The 23,328-nt window shown below is 38.9% G+C and overlaps 1 protein-coding gene across 3 annotated transcripts in view; it reads right to left on the reverse strand.

Moving 5' to 3' along the window:
• Positions 1 to 21,977, reverse strand: part of LOC121394211 (putative thiamine transporter SLC35F3) — a 103,766-nt gene extending 81,789 nt beyond the window's left edge. Inside the window, exons 1-2 of one of the 3 annotated variants that reach the window (XM_041564541.1) lie at positions 21,725 to 21,977; positions 16,554 to 16,878 (exon numbers count right to left, since the gene is read on the reverse strand). In XM_041564541.1, the coding sequence (XP_041420475.1) occupies positions 16,554 to 16,878; positions 21,725 to 21,800 (401 nt within the window). In that variant the 5' untranslated portion in view covers positions 21,801 to 21,977. Of the gene's footprint in view, positions 1 to 16,553; positions 16,879 to 21,607 lie in introns of all 3 variants that reach the window. The other 2 variants (XM_041564540.1, XM_041564539.1) reach the window with 2 other exon arrangements.
• Positions 21,978 to 23,328: the final 1,351 nt, after the last annotated feature.

Raw genomic sequence — 23,328 nt, forward strand, 5'->3', positions numbered from 1 at the left:
GCTCTCTTAAAACCCAGGGGTGTATGCCATAAGGCCCTGGAGCCTTGTTTACATAAATTTTTATTAAAGCTTATTAGCACGTTGGCCTTTTCTGTATCTGTTACAACCATACTGGTACCATTATTTAAAGGAGCCTTTCTTTGCCTCCCGGTTGCTGTTTTACAACATTTATTATAGTGTTTATATTCATTAAATGCAGCTTCTGTCCCCACAGACATGTAGTTTTTAAATGCCTTTCTCTTCTTTCCTGTTAACTTCTTTACCACTATATTAAGCCACATATGGTGATTCTTAGTGCTTCTACGTTTACTCCTGAAGGGAATAAATTGAGAACAGTAACAATTTAACCCTTTAAGTGCCACCCCACGTAGAATCTACGTTCTGTGGGAATGACACTTGAAATGCCACAGAACGTAGATTCTACGTTCTGCAGCATTTCAGGGTTAGGGAACGGAGGAGCGGCTTTTCAAGCCGCTTGCTCCGTTCCTTTTCGTTCCCCAGCCCCCAGGCAACGAGCAGGGGGTGGGAACGAGTGGCCCCTGAGGCGCGATCGCCCAGGGGCCCCAAGGCAGCAGCAGGCACGTGCAATATATGTGCCCTGCTGCTGCCTGCACTTTCAGAACGGAGGAGCGACTTGTAAAGTCACTCGCTCCGTTCTAAGTGCTATCCACCGGTTCCCCAGCCCCTAGGCAACGAGCCTAGGTGAAGAACAAGGGGCCCCTGGGTCGCGATCGCCCAGGGGCCCCTAGGCAGCAGCAGGCACGTGAAATCTACGTGCTCTGCTGCTGCCTGCACTCTGTGAACAGAGGAGCGGCTTGTAAAGCTGCTCGCTCTGTTCAGACTCATTCCCCAGCCCCCAGGCAACAAGCCTAGGCAGGGAATGAGTGGCCCCTGAGGCTCTATAGCCCAGGGGCCCCAAAGGCAGCAGCAGCACGTGGAATGGACGTGCTATGCTGCTGCCTGCACTTCCTGGCCGCTAAGCTACGCCCCTTTTACCGGATCATCAGAAGAGGACGGTGCCAGCTCTGCCTGCAGCTCTCCTGGACGATCTGGACCCTACTACTCCCAGGTTAGTGCCCATCCACACACACAAACACACACAAACACACACAAACACACAAACACACACTTATTTTCCCATTACACACTTACATTCACACTTACACACAATCACATACATTTTTGGGGGATCAGGGGGGTCACACACATTCACAGCACCCCCACACGCTTGCACACGCACACAACATGCAATTGGTCAGTTGTACACACACATACACACTTACACTATGTTGTGTCTTTGTTTTTTTGTTTTTATCGCATCGTCTGTTTTTTTTTGCCTGAAAAAACTGTTTTATTGCCATTGCGAATAGCGTATTCGCTAATTGCACTGCGCAATACCTTTTGTATGTTATTTTGGTGATTATACTGCAATTCTGGTGATTTTTGTGCATTTTTAGCCATTTTATTGCATGTTTAGCCATTTTATTACATTTTCAGCTGTGCGATGGTGTTGTTCCCCTGTTTCTGTCTGTAAAACTTATTTGGCCATGCTAAAATATTCAACCATTGATTCTGACTGCTGATTACAGTAGGCGGAAAAAAAAAAGCATTGATTTTTGCGGTTTTGTTGGATTTTAGTGATTTTATACCATTTCGCTTTGTTCTTTGTTACTTCATTTTGACCATGAAAATTTTGTCTGCTATATAACCATTTGGAGGTCTCTGTGTGCAAAATAGTTTGGTAAAACCCCTGGCGTTCATATTTAGGATGACTTTTGCTGGTACGTTACAAAATGTGGGGTATATAATGGGGTAAAATGCTTGCTTTGTGACTATTTTCAGAAATTCCATAAAAACTGTTATGTTTAGCATTGCTTTGCGGTTTGGTAGTTTGCAGTAGAAAGATGTAATTACTTGCTTTAGATTCGTCTGAATGTGTACTTTCGGAAAATATATGGGTTTCTAGGGTCTTCATACTGTTAGGGGGTCTTATGGTGCATAATGCACATACCAGGTGCTAGTATTGTAGCAGTCAGTGGGGCTCATTTATTAAAGCAGCGCAGCGCATAAGTGGACGCAAAAGGTTGTCTGCGCCATCACAAGCGTGATCGCTAATATATTTGCGTGATATTGCGCATAACACAGAGCTTTTGCGATGGTTTTGTTTATGCGCATTGCGCAAAAGATTGGGCATTTATGTCGCAAACGATGCCGTGGTTGTTAGGGGCGTGGCTGTGGGCGTGGCTACAATGCGCTTGCACTGCGGCCGTCGCAGATTTGCGTCTGTATATGTGCAAAACTGCACCCGGGCAACAGCACCACAATTTTTACGCCTGCCTCTTCGTGGCGTAATAGTAACGCTCTTCAAAATGCGCATTCCTGCCCAGCTGCGCTAGTATATTCAAGATGAACAACCCTTGTAAAGTGCATATTAACCACGCCTTCCACCCAACATGTTTATATTGACCAAGGTTCCTTTAAGGGTATCAGGTAGGCTAAACACCTTTGCAACCAAACAAATATTAGCACAGAAACAAATGCAGATGCGTCTAAGTGAACGCAATATGCGCAATATGTGACGCAACTAATTAAAGCAGCGCATTCATACATGAGCACAACTAATCCTTACCTTTGCGGTATCTTCCTGTGCGCACAATTTATTATAAGCACTGCGACAGCTGATACGCAGTTTCACACGTCGCACCTGTCTTGTGTCTACATTAGCGCACAAATCGCACTGTTAAGGTATCGTGCGCTACATTATTAAATACTCGCATGCGCTGGGCAAATGTCTGGCCACTGCGCTCTTTTTAGCGCTGCGCTGCGTTAATAAATGAGCCCCACTGTGTCATACGTGAAAATTCATATGTACTATTTTCATTTGGGCGTCTCTGTATGCCACCTAGTTTGGTAAATCTTTTCATATCAGGCATCAAACTGTTCAGTACACCCCTGGCGTTCATATTTAGGATGACTTTTACTGGTACGTTGCAAAATGTGGGGTATATAATGGGGTAAAATGCTTGCTTTGTGACTATTTGCAGAAATTTCTTAAAAAGCGTTATGTTTAGGATTGCTTTGCGGTTTGGTAGTTTGCAGTAGAAAGATGTAATTACTTGCTTTAGATCTGTCTGAATGTGTACTTTCGGAAAATATATGGTTTTCTAGGGTCTCCATACTGTTAGGGGGTCTTATGGTGCATAATGCACATACCAGGTGCTTGTATTGTAGCAGTCAGTGTGTCATACGTGAAAATTCATATGTACTATTTTCATTTGGGCGTCTCTGTATGCCACCTAGTTTGGTAAATCTTTTCATATCAGGCATCAAACTGTTCAGTACACCCCTGGCGTTCATATTTAGGATGACTTTTGCTGGTACGTTGCAAAATGTGGGGTATATAATGGGGTAAAATGCTTGCTTTGTGACTATTTTCAGAAATTTCATAGAAAGCGTTATGTTTAGGATTGCTTTGCGGTTTGGTAGTTTGCAGTAGAAAGATGTAATTACTTGCTTTAGATCCGTCTGAATGTGTACTTTTGGAAAATATATGGGTTTCTAGGGTCTTCATACTGTTAGGGGGTCTTATGGTGCATAATGCACATACCAGGTGCTTGTATTGTAGCAGTCAGAGTGTCATATGTGAAAATTCATATGTACTATTTTCATTTGGGCATCTCTGTATGCCACCTAGTTTGGTAAATCTTTTCATATCAGGCATCAAACTGTTCAGTACACCCCTGGCGTTCATATTTAGGATGACTTTTGTTGGTACGTTACAAAATGTGGGGTATATAATGGGGTAAAATGCAAGCTTTGTGACTATTTTCAGAAAGTTAAAAAAAAAGCCTTATGTTTAGCATAGCTTTGTGGTTTGGTAGTTTGCAGTAGAAAGATGTAATTACTTGCTTTAGATTCGCCTGAATGTGTACTTTCAGAAACTATATAGTTTTCTAGGGTCTCCATACTGTTAGGAGGTCTTATCGTGCATAATGCACATACCAGGTGCTTGTATTGTAGCAATCAGAGTGTCATATGTGAAAATTCATTTGTACTATTTTCATTTGGGCGTCTCTGTATGCCACCTAGTTTGGTAAATCTTTTCATATCAGGGATCAAACTGTTCAGTACAGCCCTGGCGTTCATATTTACGATGACTTTTGCTGGTACGTTACAAAATATGGGGTATATAATGGGGTAAAATGCTTGCTTTGTGACTATTTTCAGAAATTTCATAAAAAGCGTTATGTTTAGCATTGCTTTGCGGTTTGATAGTTTGCAGTAGAAAGATCTCTTTACATGCTTTAGATTTGTCAGACTGTGTACTTTCGGAAAATATATGGTTTTCTAGGGTCTCCATATTTTTAGGGGCTCTCATTGGGTGCTTATGTTGTAGTAGCCAGAGTGTCACACGTGAAAATTCATATCCCCTATGTGGATTTGGGGGTCTCTGTATGCCACATAGTTTGGTAAATCTATGTTTATTGGGTATCAAACTGTTAAGTAGACCCCCGGCATTCATATTTAGGATGCTTTATGCTGGTAATGATACATGGACGATACAATGCTGGAAAGTTTAAGCTTTGAGGCAATTTTCAGGTATTTCACCAAAACTGCCATTTTTGGGAAAGCCTTGCGACTCAGTCGTTTGGAGCAGAAAGGCATGGGTACCCATTTTAGATTCGGTAGAATGTGTCCTTTAAAATATATGGTTTTGGGGGGTAAACCAATATTTCTGTGTTTTTACCCCACAAAAAATGCAGTCAATGTGTTGATTTTTCATTAGCTGAAGTTACCCACAGGACTATTTGTATGAGCTAACTTCATTTTGGGGCCTCTAAATGCCAGATACTTTGGTAAAACTATGAACAATGGGCACCAAACTGTTTGGAGGAACCCTGGCAATCAAATTTAGGGGGCTTTTTCTTGGCACCTAATGATACATGGGTGATATGGTGCTGGGAAGTTGAAGCTTTGAGGCAATTTTCAGATATTTCACCAAAACAGACAATTTTGGGAAAGCCTTGCGACTCAGTAGTATGGAGCAGAAAGGCATGGGTACCCATTTTAGATTCGGTAGAATGTGTCCTTTCCAAAAATATATGGTTTTGGGGGTAAAGCTATATTTCTGTGTTTTTACCCCACAAAAAATGCAGTCAATGTGTTGATTTTTCATTAGCTGAAGTTACCCACAGGACTATTTGTATGAGCTAACTTCATTTTGGGGCCTCTAAATGCCAGATACTTTGGTAAAACTATGAACAATGGGCACCAAACTGTTTGGAGGAACCCTGGCAATCATATTTAGGGGGCTTTTTCTTGGCACCTAATGATACATGGGTGATATGGTGCTGGGAAGTTGAAGCTTTGAGGCAATTTTCAGATATTTCACCAAAACAGACAATTTTGGGAAAGCCTTGCGACTAAGTAGTATGGAGCAGAAAGGCATGGGTACCCATTTTAGATTCGGTAGAATGTGTCCTTTCCAAAAACATATGGTTTTGGGGGTAAAGCTATATTTCTGTGTTTTTACCCCACAAAAAATGCAGTCAATGTGTTGATTTTTCATTAGCTGAAGTTACCCACAGGACTATTTGTATGCGCTAGATTCATTTTGGGGTCTCTAAATGCCAGATACTTTGGTAAAGCTATGAACAATGGGCACCAAACTGTTTGGAGGACCCCTGGCAATCATATTTAGGGTGCTTTTTCTTGGTACCTAATGATACATGGGTGATATGGTGCTGGGAAGTTGAAGCTTTGAGGCAATTTTCAGATATTTCACCAAAACCGACAATTTTGGGAAAGCCTTGCGACTCAGTAGTTTGGAGCAGAAAGGCATGGGTACCCATTTTAGATTCGGTAGAATGTGTCCTTTCCAAAAATATATGGTTTTGGGGGGTAAACCTATTTTTCTGTGTTTTTACCCCACAAAAAATGCAGTCAATGTGTTAATTTTTCAGTAGCTGAAGTAAAGTCCTGGACAATTTGGATGTGCTAACTTCATATTGGGGTCTCTAAATGCCAGGTACTTTGGTAAACCTATGCACAATGGGGATCAAACTGTTCAGTGGACCCCTGGCAATCATATTCAGGGTGCTTTTTCTTGGTATCTAATATAGTGTGTGATATGCGGAGCAGCAAAATAAAACCTTTGAAGTGATTTTTCAAAATTTTGATACATTTTTATAAAAACCGCTACATTCAGACAAGCTTTGATGTTTGGTAGTTAGGAGTAGAAAGACATAGTTACCCATTTTGGAATCCGCAGAATGTGTACTTTCTAAAAATATATGGTTTTCTGGGGTAAACCTACAGTTTCAGGATTTTGTGGCCTTGGAATCTAAAGTATGCCGTTTTCTGCCTTCTGCTTTCAAAATTCGGTAATATACTGCCGGGAGTTTTGGCTGTACAGATGTCCTAAATCTGGCTAAAACTATACATATCTGGTATTGGCACGTTCGTGAAACACGAGGCTTTCCAAATCAGTTGGATTTTCATGCGTAAAATGAAATATTTTTCTGGTATAAATGCATATATTGTGAAAAATAGGATTTTTTCATTTTTTTTTTGTATTTAAAGCTATAAATCTTTTTGCAGAGGTGGAAATACATGACAACTCAGGCAGATTTAGAAAGCTCAGTTTCTCCCGAAAAAAACAATGTATAGTTTTCCTAGGTAAACTATAGGTTTCCCCTCAGAAAATGCCACTAAAGTGAGAGAGCACAAATGTTTCAAAAACGGCTGGCATTTCGCGGAACCAAAATGTGAAATTCTGCTGGCACTTAAAGGGTTAATAAACAAAAGGAACACAAAGAGCCACAATAGTGTAATATGTATTGGTAAGGGATAATGAAATAAGAGTAGATAACATATACTCACAAACCAGGGTTACCAATAGGCAACCACTGTAAAGGCAGGTGGGGAGATTGTCCTGACCCCACTCAGGATTAAGAAGTCGCTCTCTGTAGATAGAAAAAGGGTATCAACCCTCCACCCAGGGTGGACTTAGTATTGTATAAAAAGAACAGAGGCGCCAAAAGAATAAAAGGATATAAACCAAAACTTGGTAATCAGAGGAGGCAGTAGTGGACTTACCTCCTCCAAGCAGACACAAAACGACTGTAATTAAGCAGTCAAAATATATTAACGAACTCCAATCAGTACAACGCGTTTCACGGGCTCAGACCTGCTTCTTCAGGCAATAAACATAGGAGTTACAGCTGTGAATTTCAGAGACCAAAGTGACAAATAGTATGCTGTATGCTTATTCGTCAAAACAAACGCTTTTTTAGTATTACAAAAATATGTATGGTAGTCATTATTCTGGGATAAAGGTATGGTGCAGGGATTGGTTAGCTATTAAAAAAAATGGGGGGGTTTTGGGATATACCAAAGTAAAGGTTGATAGGTATTAGAGAATACAACAATTATAGAGGTGAAGTGCAGTAAATAGGGTAAAAAGGAAGTGCAGTGAGCAAAAACTTAGTGGGGCTGCAAAGTTAATATAAAGTCATAACTAACAAAACAGATAAGGCATAGAGTGGTGTGTGGTAATAAATAACAAGACTCACCATCTGGCAGTAGTATACACACTTAGTGCCTCTGTGCCGGCGAAGGACGCCTGAGTGTCTTTTATAGTGAGAGTTTGGAGGGGAACCAGCATCTTACAAACAGGAAGTGCATCAAAGGGGGGCGGGGTTAAGGCAAAAGGTTCAATACTATAGTATAGGGAGTAAGTAGTCGCCATGTTGGGAGGGGCAGTGTGGGGGTTACTTAGCCGCCATGTTGGATGGGACAGAGTAGTGAAATAGGTACATAAAAGTGCGTGAGGCTACACAATTTAATATAATTTTAAATGACAACCATTTTTTATCTGAAAACATAATGCCCCAATCAATGCTCTGAAGGGCAGCCTTGAGGCACTAAAATTAGCTTTTCTGAAATTCATGGCTTTTGTTGCACCAGTGTATATTTGTTTTTTGCACCAGACATTAAATGATATGACATTATGGTTATCAGTTTGTGACATTACACGATACAATAAGGAAATTAAAACTTTTGAGTGCAGATGTGCCACACATACTATCTCAAATGCTGAGCCAGTGGGCAAGACTGAATTTTTATATATTGAATGTAAATAATGTTGGACTTTTCAATAGTAGGCGGTTGAAATTTATTCTTAAAGCCTGTCCAAGATATTTTACCAGTAAGCTGAATCTTTAATATAGTTAATGTGGCTCGAGTGCCACCACTTAAAAGGGGCAGTTACCAAACCCAGTGGGAATTCTGGGTTTCCCCAGAGAGGCACGGCAGGCTTGAGTTTTTTAAATCTGGAGAATATTTGATATTTGAGTCATAAATAGTTAGAATATGCTTCATAAACTCAGATATCAGACTTTTTTATCCAGGGAAGAGCTGCTGGGGAGATTAGATGTATTAGTACTTTTTCCATTTGGACCCAAATGGGAGGAGAGAGGAAGTATATTTGAACAAATGGAGCCAGTTGGGCTGCTTGGTAGTATTTCAATAAATTGGGAAGAGCAATGCCTCTATTTCTTTTACTTTTTTGTAAGGTCACCCCTGAGATCCTATTAAATCCATTAGCCCAAACAAAACTGGTAAAGAATATTTGCAACATTACCAGATCCTTCTTGGGCACTGGAATAGGTAGGGAACTGAAAAGATACAGTAACTTAGGCAAAATCACCACCTTAACTGCATTAATTTGGCCTAACGATGACATTTTATGTTTGTTCCATTGTGTCAGTAGAAGTTTAATTTTCTTCCACATGGAAAGATAATTCTTTTTGTAAAGGGTTGATAGTTGTGATTTTAATTGGATTCCTAAGTAGTTCAAATGTGACGTATTCAAGGATTACTCAAAGTTTAATCAAATAAGTTTGGTCACGTGGGTTGGTAAATTTAAACTCAGTGCTTCTGATTTTGAATTGTTAACGGCAAGGCCTGAAATTTGAACTAAGTGATCTAACAGGTCTGTCAAGTATGGCAGAGAGGTGAGAGGTTTGGTAAGTGTAAGAACAACATCATCTGCAAAAAACAGGCTTTATACTATTTACCAGAAAGTTGTATCCCAGATATTTGAGGGATGGCCTTTTAAATTCCCTATTTTTTTTTAATTTTATGGGGATTAGTAGAGGAAATGTCTAGGCCCTTAAGTTTCCTAGCTAATAAAGTATCTGTCTTGTTGTATAAAAATTTTGGTTAGCCCATCTGATGGTCGTATCAACTTCGCAAAACATTAAATTCTGTGGACACGTCCCTTAATTGCCAATGTATTGCAGGGTTAGGGTTAGTTTTATGAAGTTGTTCAAGGGCAGAGAATTGTTGTGCCAAAGGTTGGAGTTTTAATGGTTTTACCTTCTTGCGTTGGGAAGCTATTTAAATGAAAACTCCTCGCATTACAGCATAATGTGCTTCACATAAAGTAATTGGGGATGTGATCGAACCTAGATTCTCTTTAAAATAGTTGGTTAAAGCTTGTTTAACTTGTTCAAATGAGGAGCCTGTAGCAGAGTAGCCACCATTTAGATTAGTTAGGTTTAAGTATTAAATGTATTAAGTTCACCATAGTGGTTGAATGGTTAGACCATGCCATAGAGAGTATGTCCGCATCTTGTACGTCTGGTATCAGTATTGTAGACAAAAAGATATGATCAATTCTCCTATAGACTAAGTGAGGATAGAATAGTTCCTTATTTTTGAATGATGTTTTTGCCAAACACCAGCTACCTGAAGATCAATCAAACAATCTCTTTACTGCAGTACTGTCTACTGTCTAAGTTAGATAATTGGTATGTGTGAGTGGAGAGCTTTTAGAATTATCCAAGGTAAAGGATAGGCACAAGTTTATGTCTGCTGCTAAAATTAATTCACCTTTTTGATGATTTAAACATTTTTCCCCCAGTATACAGAAAAAAAGATTATTGTTGTTGATTGGGGGCATAATAACAAACTAAGGTGATCGTAACGTGTTCTAGCTCTCCAACTAAAATTAAGTAGCGATCATTTGGATCTGGAATTTGTTTCAGGGGGTGGAAGTGTAGCCTTTTCAAAAAACAAATAGCTACTCCAAATAAAAATTAGGGAAGTGTGGAGCATGGTCTGTAGAGAAAAAAAGTTGTAAAAAAAAAGTATTATTTCAGCATACACTTTTTGATAATAATTAAAGGCTAAGGTTCTTTTATGTGGTGAATTTAAACCCTGGGTATTGTGGGATAAAGTTTTAAGAGGGGTAGTTATCTGTACATTTCCTGATCTTTAGAAAAACTACCACAGTAACGATATTTTCAAAAACCTCCCGGCTTCCACCCAGAGAAAAGGTGTTTTGGGTGTCTACGAGGTCCAGAATTGAAAGGTTATCCCATCTCTTAAGCAGAATGACAACAGGTTATGGGCGCAGGAGATAGGAAGGAAACTGATGGAGCAGGCTGATATTTGATGGAGATGAAAAGAACTATGAACTATGGGACACAAAGTTTCTAGGCCACATTTGCCTGATGAATCTTAAAGAAACCATCCTGCATGAACCCACAGAGGACACAGACTTGGATGATAACAGAAGTAAGAAAGAGGAGGCTTATGCTGAGTTAATTAAATTTTTGGATGATAAAAGTCTGTCTCTGATTATGAGAGAAGCAGCTGATGATGGAAGGAAAGTGCTTTAAATCCTGAGAAACCACAATGCTGGCAAAGGTAAGCCACAGATTATTATCTTATATACAGAGTTAACATCTCGTCAGAAAGCTGCAAATGAAAGTGTCACAGACTATATAATATGTGCAGAAACAGCGATTTCAGCACTAAGAAAAGCTGGAGAGACACTGAGTGATGGACTATTGATTGCAATGATTCTTAAGGGCCTACCTGAATCATTTAAACCCTTTGCTGTCCATATCACACAAGGTGATGGAAAAGTGACTTTTACTGAGTTTAAAACACAGTTAAGAAGTTTTGAGGACACTGAGAAATACCGTGTCTCAGCCCAAACACTGATAAAGTGATGCAGGACAGCACACCTGTTATAACAGTAACGGAGAGAGGCAACATTAGCCCTGTCTGTTACAACTGTGACCAAAAGGGCCACAAAGCAAATGCATAACCAAGCAAACTAAATAAAAGAAGGTCACAGTGGTGTAACTATTGCAAGAGCCCGACACATAAAGAGGCATTTTGCAGACGCAAGGGATGGGACAATGTAAAGCAAGCAGCTGATGACACAGAGCAAACATTTACCTTCAAAATAAGTGATTATAAACATTAAAAAGTTTAAAAGATTTGATAAGACATTCAAGCCAGAAAACCACTACATGGAGTTGGCGGATGGTAAAAAGACTTCTGGTGTAGCACTGAGGAGAGGTAACGAAGAAGTGTGCCTGACTGACAGCAAAGGGAACAGAGTAAAGACAACATTACTAAATGTACTGTATATCCCCACATATCCACATGACATTTTCTCTGTTGAAGCAGCAACAAGCAACGGTGCATCTGTTAAATTTCAGCAAGATGGGAGTGAACTGATCCATAGGAATGGTACCAAATTCACCATCAAGAAATATAATCGACTTTATTATCTGAACACTTTTGAAGAGACTGGTGACAGTTGTCATGGTTGTTAAGATATTCAAACCTGGCATGAAATCCTCGGTCACTGTAATTATGATGAACTTTTAAAACTACAAAGTGTAATTGATGGAATGAAGATTAAGGGTTGGGTTGGTAAGTCTAACCTAAATTGTGAAATTTGTACCCAGGGAAAATTTGTTCAGAACAGAAACAAAGAGTCTGACACCAAACAATCACTTGAACTAGTACACACTGATTTAGCAGGCCCCATAGAGCCAATAGCAAAAGATTATTTTAGATATGCCATAGCATTTACTGATGATTACGCTGGTGCAGTATTTGTGTACAGGTATGGGACCTGTTATCCAGAATGCTCGGGACCTGGGGTTTTCCGGATAACGGATCTTTCCGTAATTTGGGTCTTCGTGCCTTAAGTCTACTAGAAACTCATTTAAACATTAAATAAACCCAATAGGCTGGTTTTGCTTCTAATAAGGATTACTTATATCTTATTTGGGATGAAGTACAAGCTACTGTTTTATTATTACAGAGAAAAAGGAAATCATTTTTAAAAGTTTGGATTATTTGGATAAAATGGAGTCTATGGGAGACAGCCATTCCGTAATTCGGAGCTTTCTGGATATCGGGTTTCCGGATAAGGGATCCTATACCTGTACTTTCTAAAAATAAGAGTGATACAGTATTAGCCACATAAAAGTTAATTGCTGATACTGCCCCCTATGGGACTAACAAATGTATACGGTCTGATAATGGCACAGAATTTACAGTCACTGCTCAGTAAGAAGAGCATAATACATGAAACCTCAGCACCTTACTCACCCCACCAAAGTGGGACTGCAGAGAAAAATTGGAGAACACTATTTGAGATGTCATGGTGTATGTTATTTGAGAGTAAATTTCCAAAAGAGTTATGGACATGTGCGTAATGACTGCTGCTATGATTCGCAACAGGTGTTTGAACAATCATTTAAGGCAAACTCCATACTACATGCTAACTAGGAGAAAGCCTAATCTATCAAAGATGAAAACTTTTGGGTCAGAATGCTTTGCATTCCAGTATGACAGAAAAAAACTAGACTCAAAGTGTATTGCCTAAGCACTGGAAAGGTATTTAAACACAGGCTAGTAAAAATAATTACAAAGAGTGTGACTGAGAGACAAACTCAAACTGTTAGATGCTGATGATGACATATATAGGGAAAGATGTATAAGTCCTATATTAAACACAAATCCAAGGGAGGTCCCAGTATCTGAAGATGAGAGTGCAGAGGGCAATGGTAATGGCTAAATACAGGACAAGATAACCCAAAAGGGACAGAAAAGCCCCTCATATGACATCACTATGTACTAAAGTCAGATTGTAATGATAAGATACTGACAAACATTGACTACTGTTACAGAGCACATGATGTACCACAAACTTTTAGAGAAGCCATAACTTCACCCCAGTCACAGATATGGCTTAATGCAATGAAAGATGAAATAGACTTACTAAAAAAGAGAATGATACATTAAGACTGACCACTCTACCAGAAGGTAAACATGCAGTGGGGGGGGGGGTAGATGGGTCTATGCAATAAAAAGCAATGCAAATGGATCTTAAACATACAAAGCTAAACATGTGATACTTGAAAGGTACTTTTGATTTTGAGTTAAGCTACAGAAAACGTAAGGAGAACTTAAAACTTGAGGCATATAGTGATGCTAGTTGGGCCTCAGACCTAAATGACAGAAGAAGCACAACAGGATATTGTTCTAGTCTATCCACAAATGGTGCACTGATTTCTTGCAAGTCAAACAAACAAGTCTTCCTGTGAGACTGAATATATAGCACTGGCTACTACCACACACGAGAGTTTATACATTGTGCAGTTACTCAAAGAAATGGACAGTGAATGTCAATATGAAACAGTAAACCATTTTGAAGATAATAAAGGTGCAATACCCTCGCAAAGAACCCGGTTTGCCGTCAAAGATGCAAACATGTTGATATCAAATACCATTTTCTTAAATCTGTACTAAGTGAGGGAAAGAGAACTCTTGAGTATTGTTCCACAAACAAATGGTAGCAGATGTTATGACTAAGCCAGTAACAAAGTTTACACTGGGATAATTTGTGCATTACATATTTGGAGTATAAACCAGTGCACTATACATTTATGCTACATATATCTTTCTGTAATATGAGAGCAAGTGGGGGTGTTAAGATATGCATTAATGGATGTGCTCTCATACAGATCCCATAGTAATCTTATACTGATACAGTGTCATGCAACATGATCTTTGTCTGCTACTGCAGAAGTGTTAATAAACTTATGTCTTCTTGAAGCAAGAGAAGCATGGTGTCTGTGTGCAGTTTCTCCTATGTCTAAAGAAAGCTGCAGGCTCACGTGAGATTGAGCTACCAGTTATCCCATCTCTTAAGCAAAATGGCAACATGTGCACCTTGCCCTTTAGAATGAGCTTCTAGAATGGATTGCAAGAGTTGTTCCTTGCTCTGCTGAATACAGTGAAGATGTATGGTGGACACCATCCCTGGAATACCACAAATACCATTCAGAAGCATAGACTGGTGTGGGTTAGGGGCTGCAAGGTATAGGACTTAATACATGTTCTCTATACTTCTATTCTTTATACTTTAGATTCAGACTGAAATAATGCAGCTGATTAACAGACCTGAAAATGTACTGAATTCTGCGAAATTAACTAGAGAAAAGAAAGGGTTAAACAAATATTCTGTTGCAATTACATTTACAAATCAAAATGTTTGAAAATGTATATTGGATAGTTGCTTAGAATGACATCCCTTATTTCCCTTAATTATTTATTAGCTCTTAGTTCCCCTTTATGGATCCACAGTACTTCAGTATTGAAGTCTAAATTGCATCAAGTAGGGATGTACGGTGTACAGTGTTCTCCACAGTAGCTGGGCAGGAAGGAAAGCAGGCGCCAGCAAAATGTAGAAGAATATTAAATGAGACATATAGGATCATTTAAAAAGCCCAAATTTTGTAAGCAATAATGGAAAATATATGGTGCTGGTTTTACTTTTGGCTGTAAATTAATATTGCCTTCAAAAATGTCCCCTTTATTGGACCTCCCCATAGATGTTCTCTGGTCCCTGTCCATGTTTCAAATGAAGGGTGGGCGTGTCCTAATAGTCGCTGCCAGAAGCACAGTAGTAGGGGGACAGCTAATCAAAGCGCTGCAGTCACACAAGCAAAGACATGCTTCAGTTCCCTATCAGGTCCTGTTAGCTGCTGATTGGTTCCTGTCCTACAGTGCAGGGTGCTGAGTGCTGCCAGCTCCCCTGCACAGCCAGAGAATTCAGGGAGCAGGAAGTGGAACAGATGGGCGTCACAGGATTATTGCAGAAATATTCAATAAATCAGTCTGAAACGCTACTTTTTTAAGCACAATTATTCTATATTTAAAAGAGTATAATATACCGGTATGTTCTACTTTTTCACACAAAATGTCTCTTTTAAATCATTACTGTGCTCTTTAACCTCGTGCTGCTGTAATGTGTGTGTGTGCCATTCATGTCATCAGTCATTAAAAACTATGCACATATTAGCCAGGTACAGGGGCATGGAATAGGTAAACTGTAAATGTGCTCACCCTATTTGGGGGAGTTTATCTATAAAAGTAGCTCCTGTCACTAGGGTCGGACTGGAGCACTGGGGGCCCAACGGGTTGCAAACTTCCAGGTGCCCCAACGCGCATGTGCAAACGGTGGCACACAAAACACCACACATTTTTGTTTTGGGGCTTGGCAGATTAGGGAAGCTAGTCTGGCCCGGCAGGGGCCCATTGGGTTTTACCCAGTGTCCCGCCGGCCCAGTCCGACCTTGCCTGTCACCCATGCCTAAAAGACTTTAAGTATTGGGAAAACATTTTAAAAATGAAACCTCTAGCATAACAGTTTCTTTGCATGCGATTTATAATTTTGCCATAAAAGTATTTCCCAATGATTTTACAAAGTGTAGCAAAGTGGCAAATGATATCTAGGGGCAGGTTTATCAAAGGTTGAAGTGAAAATTCGAATTTTAAAAATTTGAATTTCAAGCTAATTTTGTGTACTTTTGTGAACCTCAGTTTGAATTTGAAAAAATTTGAATTTTGAAACTTATCATGTACTGTCTATATAAAAATTCAACTTCAACCATTCGCCATTTAAAACCTGCTGAATTGCTGTTTTAGCCTATGGGGGACCTCCTAGAACCTATTTGAAGTCAATTGGTGGACTTTGAAAAAGATTTTTTTAGGAATTGTACGATTCGAATTCAATTGAAAACAGACCTATTTGATTGAAAACAGGCCTATTCAGCCAAAAAAAACCTTCAATTTTAATTTTGGTCTTTTTGAATTAGAATTTTGAAGTTTTTCAAATTCGAAATTCAACCCTTGATAAATCTGCCCAAAATGAAATAGAGCAAAGAAACTGGTAAAGATTGTGGAATGCCCCATAATATTCTTTTAAATATTTTATGGTTGGAAAAAAAAAGTATTACACATTTTTGTACTTGCAGTAAATTTTATGCATTCTTCGTGATTTTCTGACAAAGGTGATTGCCACAACTTTTGAATTCTGCTTACAAAGTAAAATTATATTTTGCACTTCAGGGTGAAATCAACTTACTTGTATTGGAATTATTAACTTGAATGTTTAGAACTGGGATTTCTTGTACAGTGAATTAACATTTTTTCTGTAATTAGGAACACCATTCCTTAAGTCTACTGAAAATATTTAAAAAAACAATCATAATATTTTTGCCACCCACACTAATTTTCACTTATTTACTAAATCTGTGCTTAATTAGGCCTGAAAATTGTATATCTGTATTCTGTGGATCCCATATCTGTAAATTAGAGATAGGTACCTGAAATGAGTGGCATATGTTACTTTCAGAACTTTTTAGAGAGGGAGAGGGTAGAGAACTTACTTGTATTTTTGCTTGGGAGACTGCTTTTCATTAGATTTCAGGATGTATCCAACATAATATATAGGAAAGAAGAAAAAGTTCCAGTTGGTTGAAAACCATGTAAGAGTAAATGGTGCATCAAATCTGCTGAGTGTTGATTTTGCAAGTTGTGTTGACCCTGACCAAGATGAGCAAACACACAGGATTATGGCAATCCCCCAAGAGCACTTTTTTATCTGTGTAATGGAATATTTCAAAAAGCACTGATGACATGGTCCATTTGCTTCTATGGCAGCCTGTATATGTGCTTCAGTAGGAACAGTCGATGTTGGAGAATGGTCATCTGCTATACAAAAAAAAACTGTTAGTAAATCATATGTTCTCGTTTGAAAGGTAACAATATTATTATTATTATTATTATTAATATTAATTAATATTATATTTAATAATGTTAATATACTTGGCTTTTCAGTTATGTGATGACAGGATGCCTTTACCAACCACTTCTAATAAGCAAATCCCAAACTAACATGGTATATTGAATTTTCATAATTTTCATCTATACTGGGTTGTAAATTTTAAAATTCTTTGATATTTATCCCAACATTCTTAACTGTAAATTGGTTTCGACAGGTCAACTAAGAAATGAATGTAAGGTTCAGTTAATATAAAATAAAATCATAATGCCAGGCAACTAAAGAATATTCAACACCCTAACAATATTTGTTGCTTATTTACTTAAGTTTGCACCAAATATATACTGTATATGTATGTAAATTATTAATACAATATTACTATGAAAACTGTAACATTTATTTTCCAAAGCTTGGACGTAATAAGGTAAAAGTTATATGGCCAGCTTTTAAATTACAATTTATATAGTTCTGATATTGCACCAGTGGAGCTTACAATCTAAGGTCCCTATCACATTCATGTACACTAAAAAAATTAGAAAAGGCACAGGTCACATAGCAGATAACTGATAAGCTCTTACACAGCTGCTTCTTTATATAAAGTGTTTTTTTCAGAAGCAAACACGTATTTTACCAGTACATGGCAACAGCAATATTTATTTTACTGTAAAACACTCTAATTTGTTGGTGTAACTGTGCCTTTTACATGAACTTTACTGCTGCATTGAAGACCATGGCTGAAAATGTAAATGTAAGGAAGTTTAGTGGAAGCAACAGATGCCTTTAACTTACTTTATAAAATATATAATAAATTCTTATCTGAACCCCTCATGTTACAGAAAATTACAATTTATTTAAAAATAAATGGTATTTTATGGGGACAATATACAATGGCAGCAGGGTCGGACTGGGCCCTTGTAGGCCCCGCAGGGCTAGACCTTTTTCCCAGGACTGGCAGAGCCATTGTTCCTTCCTGACCCCACCCCACCGCATGAAGAAATAATGTGCGTTAAGGTAGTTATGCGATAGCAGAGGGAAGAGATTTTTGGTGGGCCCCTGATGTGGCAGCCCTAGTGGGCCCAGACCCCATCAGTCAGACATAGGATGGCAATATGCTTTTAAAACACCCTTTATAGTTAATTTACTGCAAGCACCTTCCTGTGACAAAACATTTACTTAGTTGTGCCCATGCAGGGCCTCGTGAGGCTGCAACTACTGCAATTTGTACTGAACGTACATGTTCCCTTTTCACTTTCTTTTAAAGAATATCACATTTTCTAAGCATGGTAAAGAAAATGAAAGCATCAACATTAGCAAGTGAAAGTTTAAAGTTTGTTACTCTACCACAATATTTGTTTCATTACAGTCTTTAACCAGATTTTCTCATTATATACATGATAAATAAAGATTTGAAAACACCTACTGCGGGGATTCTTAGCCCTACAATGGGGCCCATGCTATTTATAGTGGGTCACCATGATCCCTCTGAATAAAGTCACATTTTCTCCTACAATGCAAAATAATCATTTTAAAAATTAACTGGTTCTGACTCACAAGTTGAAATAATTATTTTGGTCCCTGGGTAAAGAAGCATTGTCCTGCTGTAGGGGGTCATTGTCTAGGGGTCATTGACCCCATCTAAAAATAAATGCTCTGTGAAGCTACACATTTATTGTTATTGCTACTTTTTATTACTCATCTTTCTATTCAGACCCTCTCCTATTAAAATTCCAATCACTTATTCATATCAATGCATGGTTAATTTGAACCCTAGCAACCAGATTGCTGAAACTGCAAACTGGAGAGCTGCCGAATAAAAAGCTAAATAATTAGAAAACCACAAATAATAAAAAATGAAAATCAAATGCAAATTATCTCAGAATATCACTCTCCACATCATACTAAGGGGCAGATTCACTAAGGGTCGAATTTCGAAGTAAAAAATACTTCGAAATTCGACCCTCGAAATGAAATCCTTCGACTTCGAATATCGAAGTCGAAGGATTTAGCGCTAAACGTTCGTTCGATCGATCGAACGATTTTTCGTTCGATCGAACGATTAAATCCTTCGAAACGAACGATTCGAACGATTTTAATCCAACGATCGAAGGAAAATCCTTCGATCAAAAAAAGGTTAGCAAACCTATGGGGACCTTCCCCATAGGCTAACATTGACTTCGGTAGGTTTTACCTGCCGAAGTAGGGGGTCGAAGTTTTTTTTAAAGGGAAAGTACTTCGACTATCGAATGGTCGAATAGTCGAATGATTTTTCGTTCGATTCGTTCGATTTCGTTCGTATTCGAACGAATTTAACCAATTCGATGGTCGAAGTACCAAAAAAATACTTCGAAATTCGAATTTTTTTCATTCGAATCCTTCACTCGAGCTTAGTGAATCGGCCCCTAAAAGGTGAAAAACCCCTTTAAACAGCTTTAGCAAAACTGAACTCCTATTCAACACCCTTAAGTTCCTCCAGACCCAATTTAACTTGGCCAAACATGACCTATACAAATTTATTCAAATAAAGCATCTCCTTTCTCCACACCTAAAAGAATACTCACACCAACAAATTGACTTCAAATAACTATGATTTTATCAGAACACCCAGCCACTGAAAAACTAAGCCACATTATTAAATGGAAACAAGACCTACACATATCACTAAACTATTTCAGTGGATACAAGCAGTAGCGATCCTAGAGGGTGCGTGATCCTGAGGTGCATGACGCACAGCCGGGCCCGCCCCCTCCGTACGGCCGCATTTGGCCGCATTTTCAGCGGCGAACGGACTGCCGGGGGGCCCTGAGGGGGTGCAGGCCCTGGCCCGCTCGCACCCCCTGCTCCCCCGGTAGTTCCGCCACTGGATACAAGCAGCAAACTCCCCTCTCAAATAGTCCAAATGTACCAATCACATTGAAAACCAGAACAAAATACTATACAATACAGATGATATAAAACACCTAATATACCCCATCGCATGTTTCCATCTGTCTACGCAAATTGATGGAGATGAAACAAAACTGAAGGGACACTAATCCGTATATGGTGGGCATGTCCAGAAACCCCCCCCTCTTTTGGAAAAGTATCAGAATTGTTTCAACAACTCAATTCACCTCTCGCATTAGCACTTTTTAACCATGGATTACAAAACTACCCTCCTTATCTATTGACATTTTTATTCCACATACTCACCTCAGCTAGACTACTAATACCCAGATGCTGGAAATCCCCAGACATACCAACAGTAGAGAAACTGATTAATTTAACAGATTAATCGAACATACAAAAAACTAGCAATAAGAAATGCACCCTCCATAACCAAAATGTAGCTCACCTACCAAATATGGCAAGACTGGAAACAAAAGCAAACATCCTCCAAGAAAGAACTTAATCAACTATAACAATTTACACTGCAATCGCAGCCGAAGGTAGCAGCATATTTATAGCAGAACAGATTATAAACAGCCCCCCACCTTCATTCTCACCTGTCTTTCCTCACCCCATAAAAAATATGTACTCCAAACTACTATGCTGCTAAACTTTTCTAAAGTTTGCATTTTTATGATATTTCTGAAAAATCACCTCAAAGCTTTTATTATTTAGCATCTTACAGTATCTCCAAATGTCCTTAGGAACACCCTAACAGTGAATAGCTTGATCATCACCATTGCTATTTATTTATAAAGCCCCAGCAATTTATAGAGTGCTTTTCTTAATTTATAGCAAATGGGCCTTAGATTAGTACTCCCAATATGTATATGATTGCCCAATTATGTGGCATGCAGAGGCCCAATGAAAATATTGTTGACATATCAGCTACTGAGAGAACACCCTTCTTGACCAAAGAAAACCATATATTGTTTTTAAAAGTACAGCTCCAGACAAATTCAAAATAGCTAAGGCAAGTCTTTACTCTCCAGAACCAAACTAAAAAGCTTTGCTTAAGTTATAATTTTTATGACATTTATGGAGATTGTCTCAAAGCTGGCTCTTAACACCCACATGTCCTTAGGTACATGCTAAATATAAATGCTGTGGGTCTTTCAACGGTTTGATGCCCAATACGTATGGGGCATGTAGAGATCCTGTTTCTGTATGTTTTTGGATTGAGGTTGGAAACTAATGTATGCAGAGAATCCATCACAAATAAGGGAAGAATGTACCAGCTCCAATAATTTTAATGCCCACAATAATGGGTCTTCATTTTAAAAAATAAGTACATGTTTACAAAAATATGCGAACGCATTTCTTACAGCAACTCATATGTATATCTCAGATTTCCCAGTAATTGAAATTGACCTTCTAGTGGAGCATGCCGCAGTAACATATAAATGCATATACAGACAAGTTTGGATAACTGAAACTGAATTTTTTTTAGAAGAATGAAGTTAATGAAGTAACCATGCCACAAGATAATTAACATCTAAAAAACACAGATTTCCAGAGAAATCGGTAGTGCATTAACTCAAACCTGAAAGTGGCATTTGTTATTATGTTCAGTGAGACGTAATTAAATGAGCAGAAAATAGAAATGGAATAACTGTAAACTGGTATAATGCACATTAAGAGTAAACTGCATGGATTCTGTGTCCCATAGTCTATTTAGTAATAATATGCAAATATATATTTTTTAGTTTGTTTGTTCAAGTGTTCCAAACATACCAAGTTCAGTGCCCGCAAGTATCCAAGAATTAGATGTTGATCTGATTGCAGATGCCCCACAGGGTAATCTTGTCCCCACCTTCCCATTTTTGCAGTTGCTGCAGATACAAGAATTACCTTCCACTCTGGTGAGAGTAAGAACCGGGCTGGTACAAGCGCTGAGAGGAGCCACCCTTGCAGAATGTTTCTTCATTGTGAGACTATGGACTCACAGAAGCTATACGGTTAATCACCTACATTATACTGTTGGTTGCTGCAGTTTTTCTCACCCCCTCCCTCACACTGTATGGTTTTTAATGCTATGCCTTGCTCTCTTTTTCTGGTTGCTTCATCTTGTCTGTTTCTGCAGTAGCCAATTACTATTCTTTCCCCTCCCATCAACTCACTCATTGCCTGCCTCTCTGTCTACAGTGTCTGCAGCGTCCCTGAACTGTCTGCCTGTCATGCATAAATGTTGGTGCAAAGGTAAACATCACGGCCCTGCAAAGTAACTTTCATTTCCAAACATACAATTTTATATCTACCCACAGATTTTCAATGTGTAATTCAGTACAAAATCATGATTTCGTTTTATCATCTGTATGATATTTTAGTTGTTTTACTTTGCTGTGGCATAAACAAGAACATACATTGTTTATAATCATATTTTATTTAGCATTAACAGTTTTTTCCCACAAAAGAAACAATATAGTTAAATATAAAATTGTATGCCATGCACATTCCTAAGGTAAGAAATAAAATAAAACTTGGGAACCTTCGGCTGAGGGCACATGAAGCACTGGCTCCCCCACTCTCAGCCTGCTCTGCAAAATCCTGCAACAAAAAGCAACTATAAAACATTGAAATGAGTGCAGGATGAAAGATGGCATATCTATCATATAACTCCTATACACATACACGAGATATATAAAATACATGCTGAATACCTATTCTCAGCCCCAACAAGCAGATTTCCTTATTATGTAGGGTCCATTCATACCTGTCACAAGAATACTGCTTCAACCTGCAGTCCTGACCTGATGGGATTTTTACACCTGCCCAATATATAAATGGCCAATCATCAGTCATTATTTTGCAGCAGTATTTCAAAAGACAAAGTGTGTGACCCCAAGCATCTCATGACAGATGTGTCCTCCTACCAATTCATGACAGACACAGTGTGTGACTCCTCACCATTTTGTGAAAGGCACAGTGATTAACGCCCCCTAGCATTTCAGACAGAAACAACAAGTGGTCCCCCAGCATTTCACAAAATGCACAGTTAGTGCCCTACTGTATTTCATCACATTGTGATTTTATGGTACAGTGATTAGCCCCTCAGCATGTCATGACAGACACAGTATGTGGCTCACCAGTATGTGAAAGGCACAACGATTGACACCCCCAGCATTTTATGACAGACACAGAAGTGGCCCTAAGCATTTCATGATGGACACACTGTTTGCCACCTCAGAATTTTATGACAGACAAAGTGATTGGCATACATTATTTCATGGTGTACACAGTGTGTGCCTCCCAACATTTCATGACAGACACAGTGAGTACCTGCATTTTACAACAGACCCAGTCAGTGCCCCCCCCAGCATTTCATGACACACACACAGTGTGTGGTCCCCAGCACTTCACAACAGACAGATTGAGTGCCCCCCAGCATATCACAGCAGGTCCAGTGTGCACCCCCACCCCCAGCATTTCATTACAGGCACAATGTGTGGACCCCA

Source organism: Xenopus laevis, chromosome 5S (genome assembly GCF_017654675.1).
Source record: "Xenopus laevis strain J_2021 chromosome 5S, Xenopus_laevis_v10.1, whole genome shotgun sequence".
NCBI lineage: Eukaryota > Metazoa > Chordata > Amphibia > Anura > Pipidae > Xenopus > Xenopus laevis.